At 44.8% G+C, this 18,692-nt stretch overlaps 1 protein-coding gene across 6 annotated transcripts in view; it reads left to right on the top strand.

The window, feature by feature from the left end:
• The window catches only part of BIRC6 (baculoviral IAP repeat containing 6), a 149,468-nt gene extending 141,163 nt beyond the window's left edge, over positions 1–8,305 (top strand). For all 6 annotated transcript variants that reach the window (XM_078595979.1, XM_078595981.1, XM_078595980.1 and 3 more), the window contains 2 exons: positions 2,069–2,203; positions 7,306–8,305. In XM_078595979.1, the coding sequence (XP_078452105.1) occupies positions 2,069–2,203; positions 7,306–7,668 (498 nt within the window). In that variant the 3' untranslated portion in view covers positions 7,669–8,305. The remainder of the gene's footprint in view (positions 1–2,068; positions 2,204–7,305) is intronic.
• The last annotated feature ends 10,387 nt before the right edge of the window (positions 8,306–18,692 follow it).

Below are 18,692 nucleotides of genomic sequence, written 5' to 3'. Positions count from 1 at the left end.
ATGAAGCTCTGAAACTTGTGCTCTCAAGCCAATGTCGCAGGACAGGTGCCATCGGTCTTCGTGCAGGCTTGGCCACGTTTGTGGCAGCATGCAGGGTGTCTGTGCCGGCGTGCGGTTTGTGAATGTAACAAATTCGTTGGGCGTAATACCGTCTAATTAGCCCCAGCTCAGGCGGTACTTGCCACGGCATAGCGAAGAAGTATAGCTACTCCAACACCGGTAATTACGTTCCTCCAGACACACTAAACAGTTCTCGGTTTACTTGCTGCCAGATATGATTAATGCCATGTGCGAGTAGGGAGCCGCCGTTGTTTGTCATTGATAGATTCTGCCGCTAATGATGAAGCATCGCCTTACCTCTTAAGGCATTAGGCAAATTGGCTCGCGTGTCGTTGAGCACGGATGCTGCGATACGTTTTATCACTTTATGGCAAATCATTTTACAAGGTGGGATTTTCCAGGGTGGCCTGAACTTGAGCACACGAAGCTAACTGATTTGCATTACAATTAACGTTTGTAATTAACGGATGTTAACAGGTTTTGTGTGTGTGCAATTATTTGGAGATTAATCTCGGATAGCTCCTTTCATTGGGTTGAACATTGCTCATGTCAAGGTTATTGTGGCCAAGTGGGTGGGTGGGTATGCAATTCTATCTCTGCGGCTATATTTACCAGAACATGACTTAGTTGGCCTTTATTTATTTTTTAACAAAAAGTTTTACCACTTTTATCGTGTGTTTGCTCAGTGTTGTGATATTTTAAAATGTAGTTACCAAACCCATTTTAATGTTTGACCCATAGTAATTTAATGACAACTCTCCATAGAATTCCTCTGTTTACACAATGAGTTTGCTTGGGGGGGAACATGAAAGTGGCATCATTCAGACGATAAATAATACCATACAGCTAATGATGGCGTAACCTCTGTGAGTTACTGTTATTGGTATTTCTAAATGTGAACTTTTATATATTTGAAAAATTTGTCTTAATCATAAAGCACTTTAGATTTGTCGTATCAATGAAGTAGACGTGCACAGTTGATTGTACTTTGTTGTTACTGCGCACTCGCTGGTTTTGCTTTCTTCTTCAACATAAGTGCATCCAACAGCACACAGAATCATGCACAGGTGCCTTGTTTTGATAGGTTAAGCTCGGGGTAAGCAGAGTTTTGAGTCAATTTGAACCATTCAATTCCATTATTACAGCAAACTACATATGGACCAAAACATGATAAGTAAGCAGTGACATTTTGGCAAGGCTGTTGGTCAATGTGCTCATCGTTTGCGTGAGCAAAGCCAAGTTCTTCGTTTTTTTTTGTGTTTTTGTCTACACATTTTCTCGTTTGCCCACATATTTGTGTCTCTTAGTGATTGTGGATCTATCTGTGCAACTCTGTGTGTGTGCCTTGAGAGAAGATGGACATGGTTATTGAACTGCACCATTAAGCTAAAAAACTATATTTTTATATTTCAGGGAAATGCCCACTGAGCTTTGTAGCTCTTTCTCAGAAGTGACCTGGCCACACATGATAGCTCGGGGAAGTGGCTTATCACGTGGACATTTATAGCAGGCAAATACTAATGCAAGTTTCTAAATATGGAGAGAAACACCGGAGGTCCTCGATTAAAATCCACATGACCACGGAGTACATGCAAACTCCAAATATACAGGCGTCGGGGTTGGGATCGAACCCACGACGACCTCCTGTATACCAGGCGAGGTAGTGAACATATCGCGCCATTGTGGCGCCCTCTCACCACCGTGGCACCGAAGGTTCACTTCCTGGTCGTGCATACCAGAAGAAGTTAGTTTATGTACCTGGTGGGTGTCGCTCAGGGTGAATCGCCCTACGACGTGTGCTTGCGATGTGTATTATCACGGGCCTTGGAGGACACCAAGGTGGCCAGGTTTAGTGCTTGCCCTAACGACATCGCTGTGTGCGGTTTTTGGCATTGTTAGGCATTTACAAGCAACACTTGCTCTCAGCAGCTGAAAGAGGAAGCATGTATGTGTGTTCTGTGTGTGTGTATGTATGACATTTAGTGTGCTGTGTGCTCCTCCTCGGCAGGTTATTCTCAAGCACTTTTACCTGAAGAGGGTGGAGATAATGGCACAGTGTGAGGAGTGGATCACCGACATCCAGCAGTACAGCACAGACAAGCGCGTGGGCCGCACCATGGCACACCACGCCGCCGCGCTCAAGGTACTGCCCCAGATCCTGTCCTGTAGCAGCTGCAACGAGACCTTGTGTCGTAAAAAAAAATAATACTTCACCATTTATCTGAAGCTAATGCCGAGCTGTGCGGTCCTCGCAGGATTGGTTGTAAAACATTCGTCATGAAATCCTTAACCATGAGTTTAAGCTGATTTGTTGTGCTAATATGGCAGTGCATGTGAATGTCTTAATTCTGTGCCTAGTTTATTGTGTATGCAACTTGTTTATAAGCGTAGTATTGATGAATGCAATTATTCATGCTGCATTTAGAATTGTATATATTAAATAAATAGGTTTTGATTCCAAAATTGGTCCAATTTATGCAAGATGTTTTAAAATGCTTTAGAAGCATCTTACTACGTTGTCTTATTTAGTACATTTGTAAGTGTGTGAAAATCGGCACATGTTTCAAGGACCTGGGCTCTCAATTGCTGATCAGGCCTGAAGTCGTCGGGCAGATGCCTTTGCTTAGCCCAGCATGTACCCAGCCGGTCATGTGTGCATGCCCCTGGCTAAACATCGAATTTATAATTGCCAGCCTGTAGGCTGCACTAAAGTCGAGCAGTCACCTGCTATTGCTGTTAAGCTGATCTGGTGTCTACACAAATGCACACAAACGCACACACGTGCGATTGCTCGCTGAACACGTGCATACAGACAGTATGCTACAAAGAATACACTTCCACTTGGGAGAGAAATTAGCAGTTATCTGAGCCATTTAAAGTAAAACATGTAATAGATCTTTAAATCAAAAATTGAGTAATAAAACATTTTTGTAGGTGCAATTAACTTAGTCGTATTTTATTTAACATTTACATCTCAGGTTAATTTAATAGTTCGTAATGGAAAGACTGATGAGTAATAGGCTCAAATTGCAATTTTAAATTGATGATCTTATTATGGATTAAATCAATTCTCTTTTATCACGGATGCTGTTGAGATGATTGCGTTGCATTGCTTCCTTTGCATTCTCTGTTGCAATTGGCGAAGACAGCCTTTCCGCTCACGGCTACATAAGCGCACGTTAGTCATCGCAGCCCTTCATCGCAGTAATGCGATCCCACCTCCTTTCTACCATCATTCAGATAAATTCAGTTTATGCAGCAGACGACGGGATAACTCCTGCAAACCCTTCCTGTTTATACGCCACAGACCATAATCCTGTTCCGAGGCAAAGCTCGTCCCACACCAGCGTGTGGATTGCCTGCCGCTCCTGGAGTTAATATGCTTCTCTCTCTTTTGCCACATTGTTTTATGCATTAGCGCCCAGCTTGAGCCCTCCATCTGTCTTGTGTTTTGAAGGCAGAAAGGGATATATAGAAAAGAGCCTGGAGCGCGACCATTAATCTGGACAGAGTAATTTGGCTCCGTTGGTTAGAGAATTATAAGCAGCCTACACAGTATTTTATGATCCTGTCAGCTGCTATCGGAGGCTCTGCTTGAAATTCCACCCTTCCCATTTACCTCCATGCTGTTGTATTTATCAAGTGTTTGATTCTTTTTTTCAACGGGCCATTTTTGCTTCCACTGTTTTATAGCAAAACGATACCTGCTGTGCTCTTGTTACATTCTGGGCTAGGCACATATCTTGATTTAAGGTCGCCCCCAGTGCTCGCACATGAGCACCAAGCGACATCACGTCAAAAAACCAGCCTGGAAGGTGGATCAATGAAGAGTGCGCTTGCACCGGTGTAAATCGTGGAACCTCAATTGGCTTATCATATAAACAACCATCTAATTTGCTTTTATTGATAAATTAAAAAGCTCATTATGCCCCTGGGCTCAATAAAAATGGGTTTGACTTTGTGGACACTCAATAGTGGTTCTCCTGTGGACAGACTGACCCCTGCCATGTGAATGTGTAATTTTCCACCACTGGCTCAGGGTCATCTACAAAGGTGAGCAAGCCATTGGCTCGTTTGAACTTGCTACCAATTTAACGTAAATTTCCGTAACTTTATTTCCACAGCACTCTTAAAATATCTATTAATCTAGTTGTGGTATCAGTTATTTGTGGAGACTTGTATTTCACAGCACCAATTTTATAATACCTTGACTGAAATCAATTGTGGCAGTGTTGCGAGCACCTTCATTACACTGCATTGCACCGCATTTACACTGCATTGCGTAATATAATGCCGTGCCAGAGCAATAGACAACGGCCTACTCGCTTACCAAGTGCAGAACCTGGGTCTCTGGATGCAGCCCTTGGACAGGCATTGAGCAGGCATAAGACCTGAATAAAATGGTGTTTTGTGGTGTCTTGTCATACATTGTTGGAAAGCTGGAATTTCGATGACATTTTTTAGTGTTTTGGTCCTTTTTCATGATTATTCTTCATTATGTTGTGATCAACAATCTTCACCTTAACACTAAATTAGAGTTCTTAAAAACATCACCAATTGCAGAACAGCTGATGATCGACCAGCTGTTACTTTGCTTGAAAGCAGCAGAAAGAGGGTGGTTGTTCAGGCACTTACCAGCACTCCTGACAAGCTCTCAGAGGATGGAGACCTCGTCACCAGGGCAGCTCCACCTCATCATGAGGAGCAGGAAGCAGGTGCAACCGTGGAGGTCACTAAAACCTTTGAGCTCACTCAAAAGGTCAGACACCCAAGAATCCGGCTGCGGATGTGTCGACCTCCGAGGATGAGTTAATCGTCCAGGATGAGTGTGGCTACCAGGGACCCTGTCTACCTCGGCATCCTGGATGCAGTCAAGTTCGTTATTGACATCAGCAGGGACCTTATGACTGTTGCCTTACAGGCAGTGGTAGCCATGGTCCGGGGCAGAAAGGTGATTTGGAAAAAGGGTACCAAGTTGACCGTCTTTTCAAAAGCAGTCCTGAGCGCTCTTCCGAGCGACTCAAGAAGGTATACGATACCAAGAAGGTGGAGCTGCGCAAGCCCTTTACCTCCTTTCATGCCTCTGGACGTCTGAGCCAATCATGGAACAGATACCAGCTGGACTTCTAGGAGCTGGCCTACCTTGCCAAAGTCATTGTTCCAATGTACTTGTTTCCCTTCCACTGTTTGAGATTATATGCCCTCATACAGTAATAGCAGTATTGCACCTTACCTTTTGGTCTGGCGTAAGCTCCAATTTTTACGAAGCTTCTCGTAATCTTCATGTCGGCAATCAGCAAACTGAGAATTCACATCTATCACCAACTTGGCAACCTTATCAGGGCTACGTAAAGCCCAAGTTCAAGTGGGAGACTGACATCGTCTTTCAGCTGCTCAAAGACCACAGGTGGGTGGTGAATCTGACCAAGTGCCTCCTATATCCAACCCAACGAATTTACCACCTCAGAGTCGACATCTAGGTGGATGAGGGCCAAATGTGTCGACCAGACAAAAAAGCGCTCATCAGCCAGCACTTCAAAGATCTGCAAGTCAGACCAGTGGCCTCAACAACATAATTGTTGCCCTGGTCGGACCTTTATATGAGGCTGCTTCAGTGGGTTCTGCTGTGCTATTGGGACCCTATTCCCGACAATCAATCGGTGGGTCATATTGACCGAACAGGCGGTCGAGAGCCTCCCTTGGTGGACAGCATGAAAAAATCTGAAGAATGGTCGACCATTGGGGGGCCCTCCACGAGACCTCATCCTCTAGAGTGATGCGAGCGCATGGGAGTGGGTAGCTCACCTGCAAATGGCCACCACACACTGAAGGGAGCCTCATTCTCCAGTAACTCAGAGCAGTGCATATGGCCTCACATCATTTTCCTATTCGGATTTGCCAGAAATCGTATCTCACTTGCTGGGACAACACGAGTGGTGGTCAGGATGAGGGCAGGGCATTCGTTATGTTGCTTGCCTTTCATTGGGCCGGACAACATTTGTTTTCCTCGCATTGGACCGGGTTAACATTGGTATTTACATCTCCTACTGTGGTGGGGCAAAGGGTGTTTCCCAGACGTCAGGCGTTTCCGTCTGACTGCATGGACGTTAAAAGGGTAAGGTTCACTTACCTGGGTTTTTCAGAACAGGTGCTGGGCTGGTGAGGATCACAGCAACTGTTTGTCCTGTATAGGAACGCTGTCAGATGAAATGTGGCCTGAAAGGTCTGAATTTCTGGATGGCCATAGGAGCGCATTAGACACTGCTACACTCTAGCCAGAAAGGATTCATCCGAGGTGTTAAAGGACCATTCAACAAGAGCAGTGGGGGAATCATGGGCCAGGGCATTCAACGTGTCATTGGAGGTCACCGCATACATGTGCCAGAAACTACAGGCTTGGACACCTTGGCTTTGCAGGATGCTCCTTTGGGAGAACAGTTCTGTCTGCTACCATTCGAGGAGTTACCTGTCCCTCCGCCAGTTACGACCTTTGGTATGATTGCTAATAGTGTCCAGCAGCATAGACGAAGATAAAAAAAGGTTTCTGTACCTGGATAAAATCTTGGTTTTTGAGGTAATGCCACCTGTCCACTGGTCTCCCTGCCATACATCCCTACATTAAACTCCTCTAATCACTGGGAAGTTGTGTCTGGGTTCATCCCTTTGCTCAGGTAAGTTGCATGTGTTGGTTCTGTTCTCATACCTCCTTTCCTGTTTATTTACAGGTACATGTTGAGTCGTCTCTACTGTTTTGTTTAGGTGTCAGTCTTCTTTCTCACCCCCCCCCTTCTCCCCTATTTTCCACGTTGGTTTCTCTTGGGCTCATGGAATGAGGATGTTATGGTCCCTTGTGGCATATGCTCATACTTAATACTAATCGACCAGTGGATGGGGGCATGGGCTAGAAAATCAAGTTTTTAGCTAGGCAAAAAACCTTGTCTTGAAGGTGTTAGGTAAAGTGTTGCTTCTCAATACCGTGAGAGATGGTGGCAGTTTGGAGAGGCCTTCATCCCGCAGTGGCTGGTGCTGTAGCTGATGTTCTCCAAAAAGCCTCATAGAAATTATATGTAATTGTAAATCATTTGATATCCTGCATCAAAAGAAAACGGTCGAGGTTATTTTGTTCCATTAAAAAAAAAATTATCGCATATTTCATGTTCAGTAAACTAACTTTTCAGGCTAAATCAACCACAATCGTGGTGCACCAAGTGAGATGCGGTATTCTGTGTCTGTCCTGGGGTGCAGCGACACACAGCACAGCTGCGGGAGGTGCTCATGAAGCTGCCATGCCCCGACGGCCTCGATCCGGATGAAGCAATGACAGCGGCGAACCCGGCTGCCATGCTACACAGCGACACCGGCTCCCAGCAGCCTCTGCACGGCAGTCAATTCGACTCGGGACTAGGCAGGCCAAGCCCCGGGTCTCTCGGTGAAATGATGATGGGTCTAGTGACCGGTGCATCCCAGTGGCCGAGTTTAGCTGCAGAATATCCGGAAGAGACTGAGCTTGTTCCCGGAGATGGCTCAGAGCTAGAGACCAAGGCAGAACTGCCCCCAGCTGAGGGTGGTGTGGATGACGGGACCTCATCAGACATGGGAAAGCTGTGACCGATTACCTGCCTGTTGACATGGGCAACGTAAAATATAACATCGAAAGGCATTGCCTCGGACTGCAAACACCTTTAGGGAGCTGTGTGCAGCATTGTGCAGCAAAGTGTGGACAAGTGGGACTTGAATAATTTATCAGCTGTTGTGTAATCTTACAAGGAGTTTGAGCCTTCTGTCGGTTTAATTTTCATTGCTGAGAGGTGTGTGATGTGTGGCATCTCCAAATCCCGAAGAAATCCCGGCAGTTTTTTTACTTCCTCTCGTAGGAGGACTGATTTATGTATTGATGATCCCACTGTATACAGAAGAGCACGGTGATTTATTCTGTCATCAAAGGCCCAACTCCAAAATGCTGATCTATCGTGGTATGATGGGAAACATTCACGGTGGGGGAGGGGGGGGGTCATATAAAGCAGCCACCTAAATGTAATAAAATATCCATAATTTCTGTCTAATAGCAGCAATCTCACAGTTGTTTAATATCACCCAACACTTGTATTATTTAATCCGCGTAGCTTGTGTTTACTTTGGAAGTGTTTGTTATTGTGTCTTGCTGAGATATTTTCACATTTTATTATTTCCATTTGGATTTCTATCCAAGCCATTGATGCTGAAATAAAGCATACTCAACATTCTACTAATGTCTGTGTTTGTCGCTTTGTTTTTTTTTCACCCACAAGATTTTCTTTCGGTAATTGCATCAAACATTACGAGAATGGTACATTCGGTAAAATCGAGCAGGCAGCTCTTGCAGCACGGTCCTCAGCTCGGGGTTAGTATTGGTTAACAATAGGCACATGGTTCCGCAGGAATCGTCCATAGATATGTCCTCATGGGCAGGCAGATTTACCAGGGGCATTCATCCAACTCGCCCTTACACTTGGACAGATGACTGCAGCTTGGAGCCTGACGTACGGTGCAGTGAAGGACATGCTGTTCCTGATCAGAGACCAGTGTCCTTTGCGTATTAAGAATTCATGCTGTTGTTTTCCCTGCTCTCCCTTTGTTATTCCGTCGTAATTTACTCAAATGTGTTGGGTAAAATAGCCGTGAAAGCAGTGCAATGCACTGCGGCAGCTATAACCACATCAGTTGGTAAAATGGATGCACATATATACCATAATTTACCCTCGAATGTTGCTCTGGGCTCAAGAAAGAGATTCCATCCATACGTGGTATAGCACGTCGCTAAGGCAATTGCTTTTTTAACAACCCCTATCAATACGCCTCGAATATATATTTTTAAATATGTTCTAGTTTTTGCACAATCCTATAATCATTTTTGTTTTTTGTCATCTGCTTTTATACCATAGACATGTGTCACATATAATTAGAGGGTTTTTTTTAATAGTTTAATAATGCATTGCTTTGTCTGCGTGCTCCGTTTCTCTATCCTAAGAATAGGGAAAAGTGACGTTGATAGTCTTTACGACTGACTTGGACTTTATCTGTTGGAAAGATGACGAACAGTTGTATCTGAGAGAAACACATCTGGTTTAGCCATGCTGAAGATGTGTTATCATTCCGGTGCTTCCTGAAGATGTGGGTAAAATGTCCAACCTTTAACCTTTTTGATCGTGATATCTTCGTGTGATATGACCGTAAATGTTTGCTAGCCGTGAGGCTGATAAATCCTATAAAACCAATAGTTATTTTTTTGGATACCACTTTTTCAATTTGTGCCAAAAACACACCATAATAAAGGGTTTGTGCAGTAGAGATGGTTATCAAAAACGAATATAGGACGCAATCGGAGAGGAGCAGGTATTGACGGTTTAAAGGGCCTCAAAATATTAGCCAGTAAAAAAACACTTTCCTTGTTTATGGTGTTTAATCTTATCCTGTGATGAAGTACGATGAAATATGTCTTAGCAATCTGATAACGCCACAAGATTGTGTTAAATCAAAGAGGCTATACACCATGCAGCCAGCTTAATCTCTGCATCTCCAAACGTGCCCTTTTACTCTTTAAGGACTATACAACAGGAAAGACGCTACGGTTAAAAATCTCTGTTTTATAAGCGATTTGTATTTTCTGTGGAAAATGTGCACGGCTAATATCACACTTGTGCAAAGTTTAACTTATGGGTTGTAAATGATCACTGCTTCATTGATTGATTGGTCAATTTTACAAAACATCCGTTGCGCTGTAAAGTGCATTAAAATGCATCAACGAATCCTGAGTTGTATGTCACAGTTGCACATATGCTGTGATGCAGCTGTAAACATGTCGTAAGTCAAAGTATCTGCTAAAGTTATTACGATGTTATTTGAAAAAGTAGTGTTTCAGTTTGCGATCTGGCAATTGATGTAAGCTTGATACTTACAGTGCTTTCACAGCTTCATTCTGTCTGCCCATCACAACTTTGTAAAAGATTCGAAATTTACGTTGAAAGTTAATGAGAATCTTTTACCAAGTTGGAAAAGATTTTCGCGATGTGTTTCAACATACATTCTTTCCGTGTAAATATTTGCTCAATTTTCCTTGGAATTCTCGCTTAGGGTTTCTTTAAATGTGAGTTATCTGGCAATCTTCTTTTTAGAGTTTCATTTTTTTGCTCTCTCAATGCAGTGACACATTCATTTGGTGCACAGGGATTGATGCAAGCCCACAAAGCCACCGATTTTAGTTTAGGAGGCTTGCAACCAACAGGATCCGCTCCATTCGTCTCAATCTTGATCAACCTGGCATTTGGAGAGCCCTGCAGGGATGGATGGGGGGGGGGGGTAGCAAGGGGTGCCACGCCAGCAAGATGTTAACTACCTCACCTGGTATACAGGAGGTCATGGGTTCGATCCCGACCCTAATGCCTGTTTTTTTGGAGTTGGCATGTTTTCCCTGTAGTCGCGCAGATTTTTCTTCGGGTCCTCCGCTTATTCCCTCCACATTTAGAAACATTCGTTTAGAGTACTTTGCTGCTATACACTTCCACAAGATAAGCCACTTTAGTGAGCTATCAATTGTGGCCAGGTCACTTGTGAAAAAGAGCTAGATAGCTCAGTGGGCCTTCCCTAGTAAAATAATAGTGGTTTGGCCATTTCCAACCGCGGCACTTACAGGACGTAGACTCAACCGTTTCTGGTAAATTACAGAGATTTGGACAGTTGTACTTGTTGGAACAATTAATTGCTTTGGGGTTTTAAGTAGACATCGGGATTAATTAAACGGAGAGTACACTCGCAACGGAGGAGGGTGTGGAGTTGGGTCACCACCCGTCCCTGCAGGCAAGACGGAGTCCAGTTGGGGCCGCAAGGCAATAAAAGGCCACGAAATTAATTCCGATCCTATCGGCCTTTAGTAAATGGCTAACTGTGAGCGATTGGCACCATCGCTTGACCCTGAGGTACCAGAGGTAAACCTGACCGATAAGATAAGCTGCAAGTTGATAAAATTGTCTCTTAAGCTGTTTGAGTCAATGTGCTGCACATTGTTGTCGTTGCTGCCATTGAAGCACAACTGGGACCAACCTGTCGCTGCGCTGGTGGCTTTGAAAGGTGATGCAGAGACACCGCAATGTGTACAACCTCCCCGATTGTTTGCCATTACAATGATGAAACGCATATGGGTGGATGAGAATAACTTTCAATCGTTGCCATTGAGTGTCATTTACGCAAGAAATGTATCGCGAGCTTTTACAAAACGCTTTGTAGGTGGAGGGACCTTGATGACGTGTGCGTTCAAGTAGGCCAATGTCACATCGTAGTTCGGAATCTTTGTAAATTCCAGTATCGTTCATGTTTTTTGGTGAAGATAACCGACAGGACAACTCCACATGCAATGTTGTACAAAACCGAGGAGTCCCAAAACATACGGCTATGTCAGCGTTCTTCATTGCAAGGTCTGCGGGCCCCTGGTGGCTCCTGGTGGCCTTTCGTGCGGCCCCCGACAATACACGAATGTGAAAGCGCCTCTCATCATCGTGCTGCTGTCAAACCCAAATGGTTTCAAATGTGTGGCGGCCCTCACACTGGTGATGTCTTATCGGTGTAAGTGCACCCCCCCCCCCTTCCCCTCTGAAAATCAGTGAAGAATACTGGGCTCGATACGACCGGTACAAAAAACTCGCATGGTGTTGAATTCAAACTCCTCTTTATTTGTACGTGGAGGGAAGAAGAGAGATATTTCACATCTCCGCAACCAGCCAAGATGTAGCATGTGAGCAGTAGGACGAAGCATGGTGGTGGTGTGATGTTGCCATCTTAGAGGAGGGGGACTGATTGCGGTACATGTCGGTGGGGGTAGGAAGGGGGGGTCCGGGTGCACTTTCCTGCCCCCCCCCCCAGACCGAACCAATACAGTGATTTGAGGTGTTGGAGATTTGTGATCAAGTGTTGGCATCAAAGCTGTGGAAGATAATTATTCGATACTCGAGGGGGGGCTCGCTGTGGATATATTGAACGTTGCTTTCGTATGTTGAGTAATTTCTCTACAGCGCTTTGTCACATCTACTGCTGGATACAAGATTCCACAAACGTTTCGGTCATGGGGCTTGTTTGACTTTATCATGCTGGTCACTGCCGGGTGATGTGGGTACCCTGGGCTTGCACAGATATCACTTGGCCATGGGCGGGAATCGAACTTGGGTCGTAAGGTTTACCCATCAACCTCAATTAAGCATGTGTGTATGTACGATTAGTAGAAACCAAAAATGAGACGACATATCTTTGGAAAGCGAGACCTGAAAAAGATGACGAGCTTTATCTAGACGAGAGCTATTGACGTGAAGTGGATATGGCTTAAAATCCTGCGCCGTGTGTTGCGTTCAGATGAAGCTTGACAAGTCGGGCAAGATTTATTGTCAAGGATGAGGGATTTCGTGCATTAAAATGCACATCTTGAGATTAACATTCATAAAGTAAAGTGGAGAGCGAAAATAGTTATGGGAAAGAGGAGTTGCGCAAATGCAACTTAAGAGTTGAAACGTGGCCATTCATTCATTGGTCACTGCATCAGCCACGTATTGTCCCAGTGCTCCTGCTTTCTCACTATCCAGAAGGGTTGCTGATGAGTGCTGAAGTTTTAAGACTCGTGAACGCATTGTTGGTATTTTCGCAGCCGAGAACACGTGTGCTTGAAATGTTCTGCAATGTGTGCATCGAGTTTGGCTGCTCCGTTGGGTGGAATAAAAGCTGAGTCGAGGAATGCAGCAAACTGCCGTCGCGACTCGTGTCAAGACTGCAAGTCTCTGCCATTACAAATAATGAGCGTGTAAAAAAAATGGGGAAAATAAAATATAATATTCTACTGAATTGTCTTCAAATATTGCATTGTGCGTCTGTTTTTAAAATGAGAACAAAAAATCAATTATGATGCTGCTTTTGTGACCGTTGCATTGTTTGTTTGATGCTCGCCGCCACGGGTTGTGATGTGTCACACGGCCTTTGATGTGGTATGCAGCACGTTACATATGAAAGGGCTTCAACCACCTGTCTTCAGAACATTCGGTGGCAGAGACAAATACATCCGTGAGCCAAGCGGCGCGCTCAACGGAGGCGCGCGCTTGCCGCTCAATAACCACGGGGGAGCACACCACTGCACCTCAGTGGACAGGAAACCCGCACCTGCCAATACAATCGTGAGGCTGGACTGGAGTCTCCCAGTGTGGGCTGGCAGGATGGAGTTTCCTGTCACAGGGTGGGGGTGGGGGCATCTACATTGTTTGGCGCTGGGGGCACGTTAATTTAATAGAAGGTGGCGTCTTGGAAGGGAATATTGTGCCCACGTGCCTTTGTTGCTGAGACAGTCTTGCTAAGTGCACTGACAAAAACAAACTTTGACAGTGTCCTCCCGACACAGATGATAGGTAGGGAATTTGTTGGGCACGTGGTGTCGGGAAAGGCTTCCCAACCAGGTGTTCGTTAACTTTGGTCATGGCAACGCTGAAGAAAGCTGGAAAAACGGAGAGCCAGGGTGTAATGCAGCATACTCGATTTGGCTTGTGCCAGCTATGAGTGTCCTCATATCAAATTTTAGGGGTTCTAATGTCATGGGTGACTTTAAAGCTTTCACCGGGGAAGGAAATTAATATGAAACACGTTTAGAATTTCCCCATCATTGGAGAGACTGTAAACTGTTTATGTTTTTTTTTATGGTGTTATTGTGGAGGTCCTAGTTGATTAGATTTTGTTGGTTTTAGTATTACTGTGCATGTTTCTAAATGCATTTAAATAGTACCCTTTCATCACAATAACCTGCGCATGTTGAACCCATGATGAAATTTGGAGAATTACATCTGCATAAAATAGCTACGAATGATTTGCCATGTAACCAGGATACTTATGTAATGATGGTTTGTGATTCTGGAAGCGGATGTTTATTTCTACATGAAACATTTAATCAAATAGGCACATGCAAGAGTATGTAAATTGCTGATTTGATAAATAATATCAGGTGGCATTTGCATGTGATCGGCATGGGAATTTAAAACATATATATATTGGTGTGCAAATAGTTACTGTCTCTTTATTTCAAATTCAGTTTCACCATCCCCATTTGTTCTACTTTTTGCACCGTTGGTTTGATTGCCATGATGGCGTTTTGGGGTGGCGTGACTCCCCGTAGGACCTGTGTTGCTCTGCTCAGGTCCTGTGCGTGCGCAGTACAAATTTGCACTCCGTATTTACAGGCAATCTCACCAAGAGTTATTCCCCGGCCTTCTCTGCCACCCGTGGGTCGCAGGATGACGCAGAGCACATAAATAATGAGCAGTGCATGTGGCATGCAATTACGACTTTAATAGACCTAATACCCCATGTACCGATTTCTATCTGAAACTTTGCACAAAAATAGATAAATCATAATGTCCATTTTGTCTCCCACAGAAACCTCAGTGCAGCTCAAGGCTGCTAAGTTACTTTGCAAACACGATGGTGATTTCACATGCAGGCTAAACACGCATCGATTGTGTACACTCGGTGGGAAAATGGGGGTTGTTATACAGAGGCAATTTTAAAGACATAGCACATTTTTAATCTGCATTCCCCGAGTGGAGCGCATTTTAAGTCGTGATGTTGTCAGAACGGTGGCAACGCTTTGCATGCAGCAGCTGTCTTGATTTCCAAATGCGTCTCCACTGTCAAGCAGAGGCACAATTTGTGATCGAGAGGGGGAGGCATAGCAGAAGCCGCCGGCCATTGGGTGGAGGGCATCCACAACTGCGGGGAATGAGAAGATACTGGGAGGCGGGAGAGGAGTTGTGGGTGTTTTGTTTAGAATGCGCCACAGGAGCGGCAGTTATTGTAAAGAGAGTGTCGAGGGTGCACGCGGTGACCGTCCCCATGGGGGATTGGGGGTGGTGGGGTGCGAGGGGTGCGTCACGCGAGGCCGGGTAACGCGACGTCGCGATAAGCGCGCTCCAGGCGGCGGCTGCTGCTGCATCCGCACCGTGAACAGCGAGCGCCGAATCCCGCCGTAGCCACGTGGCTGGCTTGGCAACGGCGGTCTCGCATATCGCGCCTTGGGGGGGGGGGGGCTGATCGGCTGTTACGTAAACTAACTTGGTTTGTATTCTTGGTTCTTTCGGTAAAGTCACGTAGAAGGGAAATAAGAAATTAATACAAATAGAAAAACAAATGTAGATTTGTTTTATTATATATTTAACAATAAAGATTTTTTTTATTGTTTTATATTTGTATTGTTTTATTATTTCCCTTCTACGTGGCTACCGAAAGAACCAATAATATGAATCACTGCAGTCACGAAAGCTTTCAATCAAAATTTAACTTGGTTTGGTTTAATAAGGAATACACGCAGACGAGAGATAGAGCTCAGGGAGGCCAAACGCATTTTTTGTTGTTGTAAATATTTGTCAAGGTCAAACAAATCAACACATTTTGGTTCACGTTGACGGTGACGTTTATTAAAGGTCGTGTGTGATCCATTCCAAACGCCGGAGTGCAGCACGAAAGGCGCGGTTCTGAAACGAGACCGCTGGCAGCACAATTAAGTTGTGGCCGCAACTATCGTCGCAAAGCATTTGCACGAAGTTGTTGCGAACAAATTGTATCACCTATTAATGTTTCATTAGCTACTTAGTGGGGCACCATTCTAATCTCTGTTCGCAAGTAATATCTAATCACAGCCATCTCTTAATCCGGTATCCAGGCTCGCTGCGCAACACTAGAACATTTTCATTATGCACATCTCCGGGTTTCTTTATTTAGGGAATCTCTAAATTGCAGTGTACTACACATTTATTTTTATGTAATAACCGTGTTGCTTGAGAGATGGGACGAGTGATGGAGGGAGAGTTTTTACAGCCCTAAATTGTGGCGATGCACAAAATATATCTAGCAGGTGGCGTGTAATCCATGTGCCTCATCGTAAGGCAGACGCGTTGCGCCCCCCCCACTCCCCCTGCCCCCCCACAGCTCTTCGGGTCGCCAACACGCGATGCGGTCATCCGTCTGCCCTGTGCATCACGGGGGATAGTCTGGGTTCCCCCGCCCCCATCTCCCCTTCCCCGTGTAACACATGGTGCAGCTCAGTGGCTCTCGTGGGCTTAAAAGTTTCCAGAAAGTAGTCGGCTCTTGTGGTTGCGCTGGCACGAGACAAAACTTTTAGTGGTAGTTCTGACAGCAGCGCTAGTTTGAACGCGTAGGAGGGGCCCTACACGCCACAAATATGCCTCTAGAGGCCTCTGATAATTATATAATTTGAATCATCGGCGTAATGCGGCGGACCTCGAATGTCCATCTGCAACCCTCCATTTTCAATATTTTTATTTTTCAAATGTGTATTGGGAAATTATGCATTGCTCATTTCTGTCGGTTGGCAAATGTGTAAATGCGAACACAAGGAACGGGGGAGTCATGAGATTGTCTGGTGGTATACAAAGGCGCTGAATTGGACAGCGTCCCGTATATGGTGCTCTGTGGGGCAGCAAAGATGATAAAGGAAATGTACCAACGCTAGCACCAGTAGGCACCAAGGGGAGGAGATGAGGTTCGCCGAGTAGGGCTGTGGGTCCCAAAGCAGTATCGCTGTTGTCTTTGAACACAATGTGTAATCGCTGCACATTTTGCCAATTTTTTTTTTAAGTAGAACATCCACGTCCCAGATGTGTGAGCGTGGCCAAGAGTGTGAGATTAAAATGTATCTGTGTTTACCCAGTACAGCCTTAACGGAGACTGCTCCAATAAAGGTGAAAAATTGTTGTGGTCCAAACTGCATTAATCAGATTCATCCGAAATGGTTCCGTTGAATAGGGGCACGAGACCGATTGAAATTACCATGATTACACTGCTTGCTGCAGTGATTGAATATCTGCTTGTCGTATATTAGTAGCAGTGGAGGTGAGATTTTTTTTTTAATGGGATGTTCCAACACCTTTTAAAGTCCGCGAATGTGCTTTCACCTTGTTTTAATGTGTTTGTCGCTCATTGTATAATGGTGAACGTTGATGCTGCTGGGCTCAAGACAATTTTCAACGAATAATCGCCCGTAGGGAATTAATATTCCATGCGAGTGGCAGGACACTGATTTCATGATGATGTGCCCAGCCTGGGCATTGTGTCAGAAGCGCTAATAGAATCGATGCGTCACGTTAATGGCTTTATGGTGTCGCTAGTGGCTACAGATTACGCAGTCAAAAGTTACAAAACAAAGCTGAGAGTGTATACTTAACTTACTGTTTGCCTCCCCTATAACAATGATGAGAGCATTATATTCTGCAGCGTGGGTCCGTTGCACTGAAAGCTCGAGGAAAACCATACATTTAAATTGACCGTACTGCCACGTTCTTTGGCGCTTTGAGTCGTACACGGCTTGTGAGTTTGCCAGACCACGAAGCGAGGCGCTGAGGCACCTTGTTTTGGTATGTGGAAGATAATTAATTATAATCAAATTTTTGTTGGTCATTCGACGATAATCAGATGGGGTTGTTGTCGTTGTTGCAGTTTTTCAATGTCAGCCAATGTCAAAGATGTTGATAAACGCACGCTGGCAATTTAGCAGCAACGTGATGGCACACATTCACGCACCCGGGGTCGATTTCCACGGCAGCGAGGGGGGAGGTTATTGTGGGGCCCTTGGAGGCATTCTGCTCGTGCTACTTGTCCAACAAGTTAGTATCGATATTTACTGATGTTCGACTGCACCATGAAGGTCATGTGTTCCTTTTGCATGCAAATTATATATGGTAAAGCGGCCAAAACCTTTCGGTCAATATGCTAAAACAACGGTGTTAGTTTAACACGTAGGCTTTCGTGACCAATATTATCCACAATATAGGTACACTTGAATTGTAGATGGTGTGGGTTTACTCTCCAACACACCGGTGTTTCTGAACTAGTAAGGGGCCGTCCATAAATGACGTCACGCGATTTTGGACGATTTTTGACCCACCCCCCCGTCGTCACACGGCATCACAAAAAGTCAGACCCCCCCCCCTTAAATATGACGTCACAAAGCTCTGCCCCCCCCAAAGAAAATATTAAACATGCTTCAAATCGCTTTAAACTATTGTCATTGTAGTGCGTATTTAATGTGCCGCTGCACTCTGATGTTGTAGGAGAAAACATTTATTAAAAAGTCTATTTAATTAAGTAGAACGTGTTGTCTATATTTATTTAAAGTTGCGCATTTAGATGTGACGTCACATTTCTCAAACCCCCCTCGTCACACATCGTCACAAATGTCTGACCCCCCCCCCCCCTAAATGCGTGACGTCATTTATGGACGGCCCCTAACGAATTGGCATGTTTTGTTAACGTGACAAACCTTACTAATTGGCTGCATCGGGTGGTGGCGGGTTTAACGACGCGTTTATATTTACGCGTTCTAACCCAAAAACCCGAGTATGGGCAATGGTGTTCGTCTTGTGTTCTGTAACCTGCTCTACGTCCACATAAGCCAGTGGGTTTCACGGCACGTATTACACACGAGCATCGACAGCGAATTAAAAGCGATGGTATATTCGCAACTGTTATTTTAAGATCAATACTGGAATTCTCCTCCGCTATTGGAGTACGTATTATCTCATGCCGGTTGCGTGATGGGTTTGAGCTATCTTCTCTATGGCGAT

This window comes from Lampetra planeri, chromosome 7, assembly GCF_965212315.1.
Source record: "Lampetra planeri chromosome 7, kcLamPlan1.2.h2, whole genome shotgun sequence".
Classification (NCBI taxonomy): Eukaryota; Metazoa; Chordata; class Hyperoartia; order Petromyzontiformes; family Petromyzontidae; genus Lampetra; species Lampetra planeri.
Note: the sequence above shows the minus strand (reverse complement) of the source record. Positions and strands in the feature narration are given on the sequence as shown.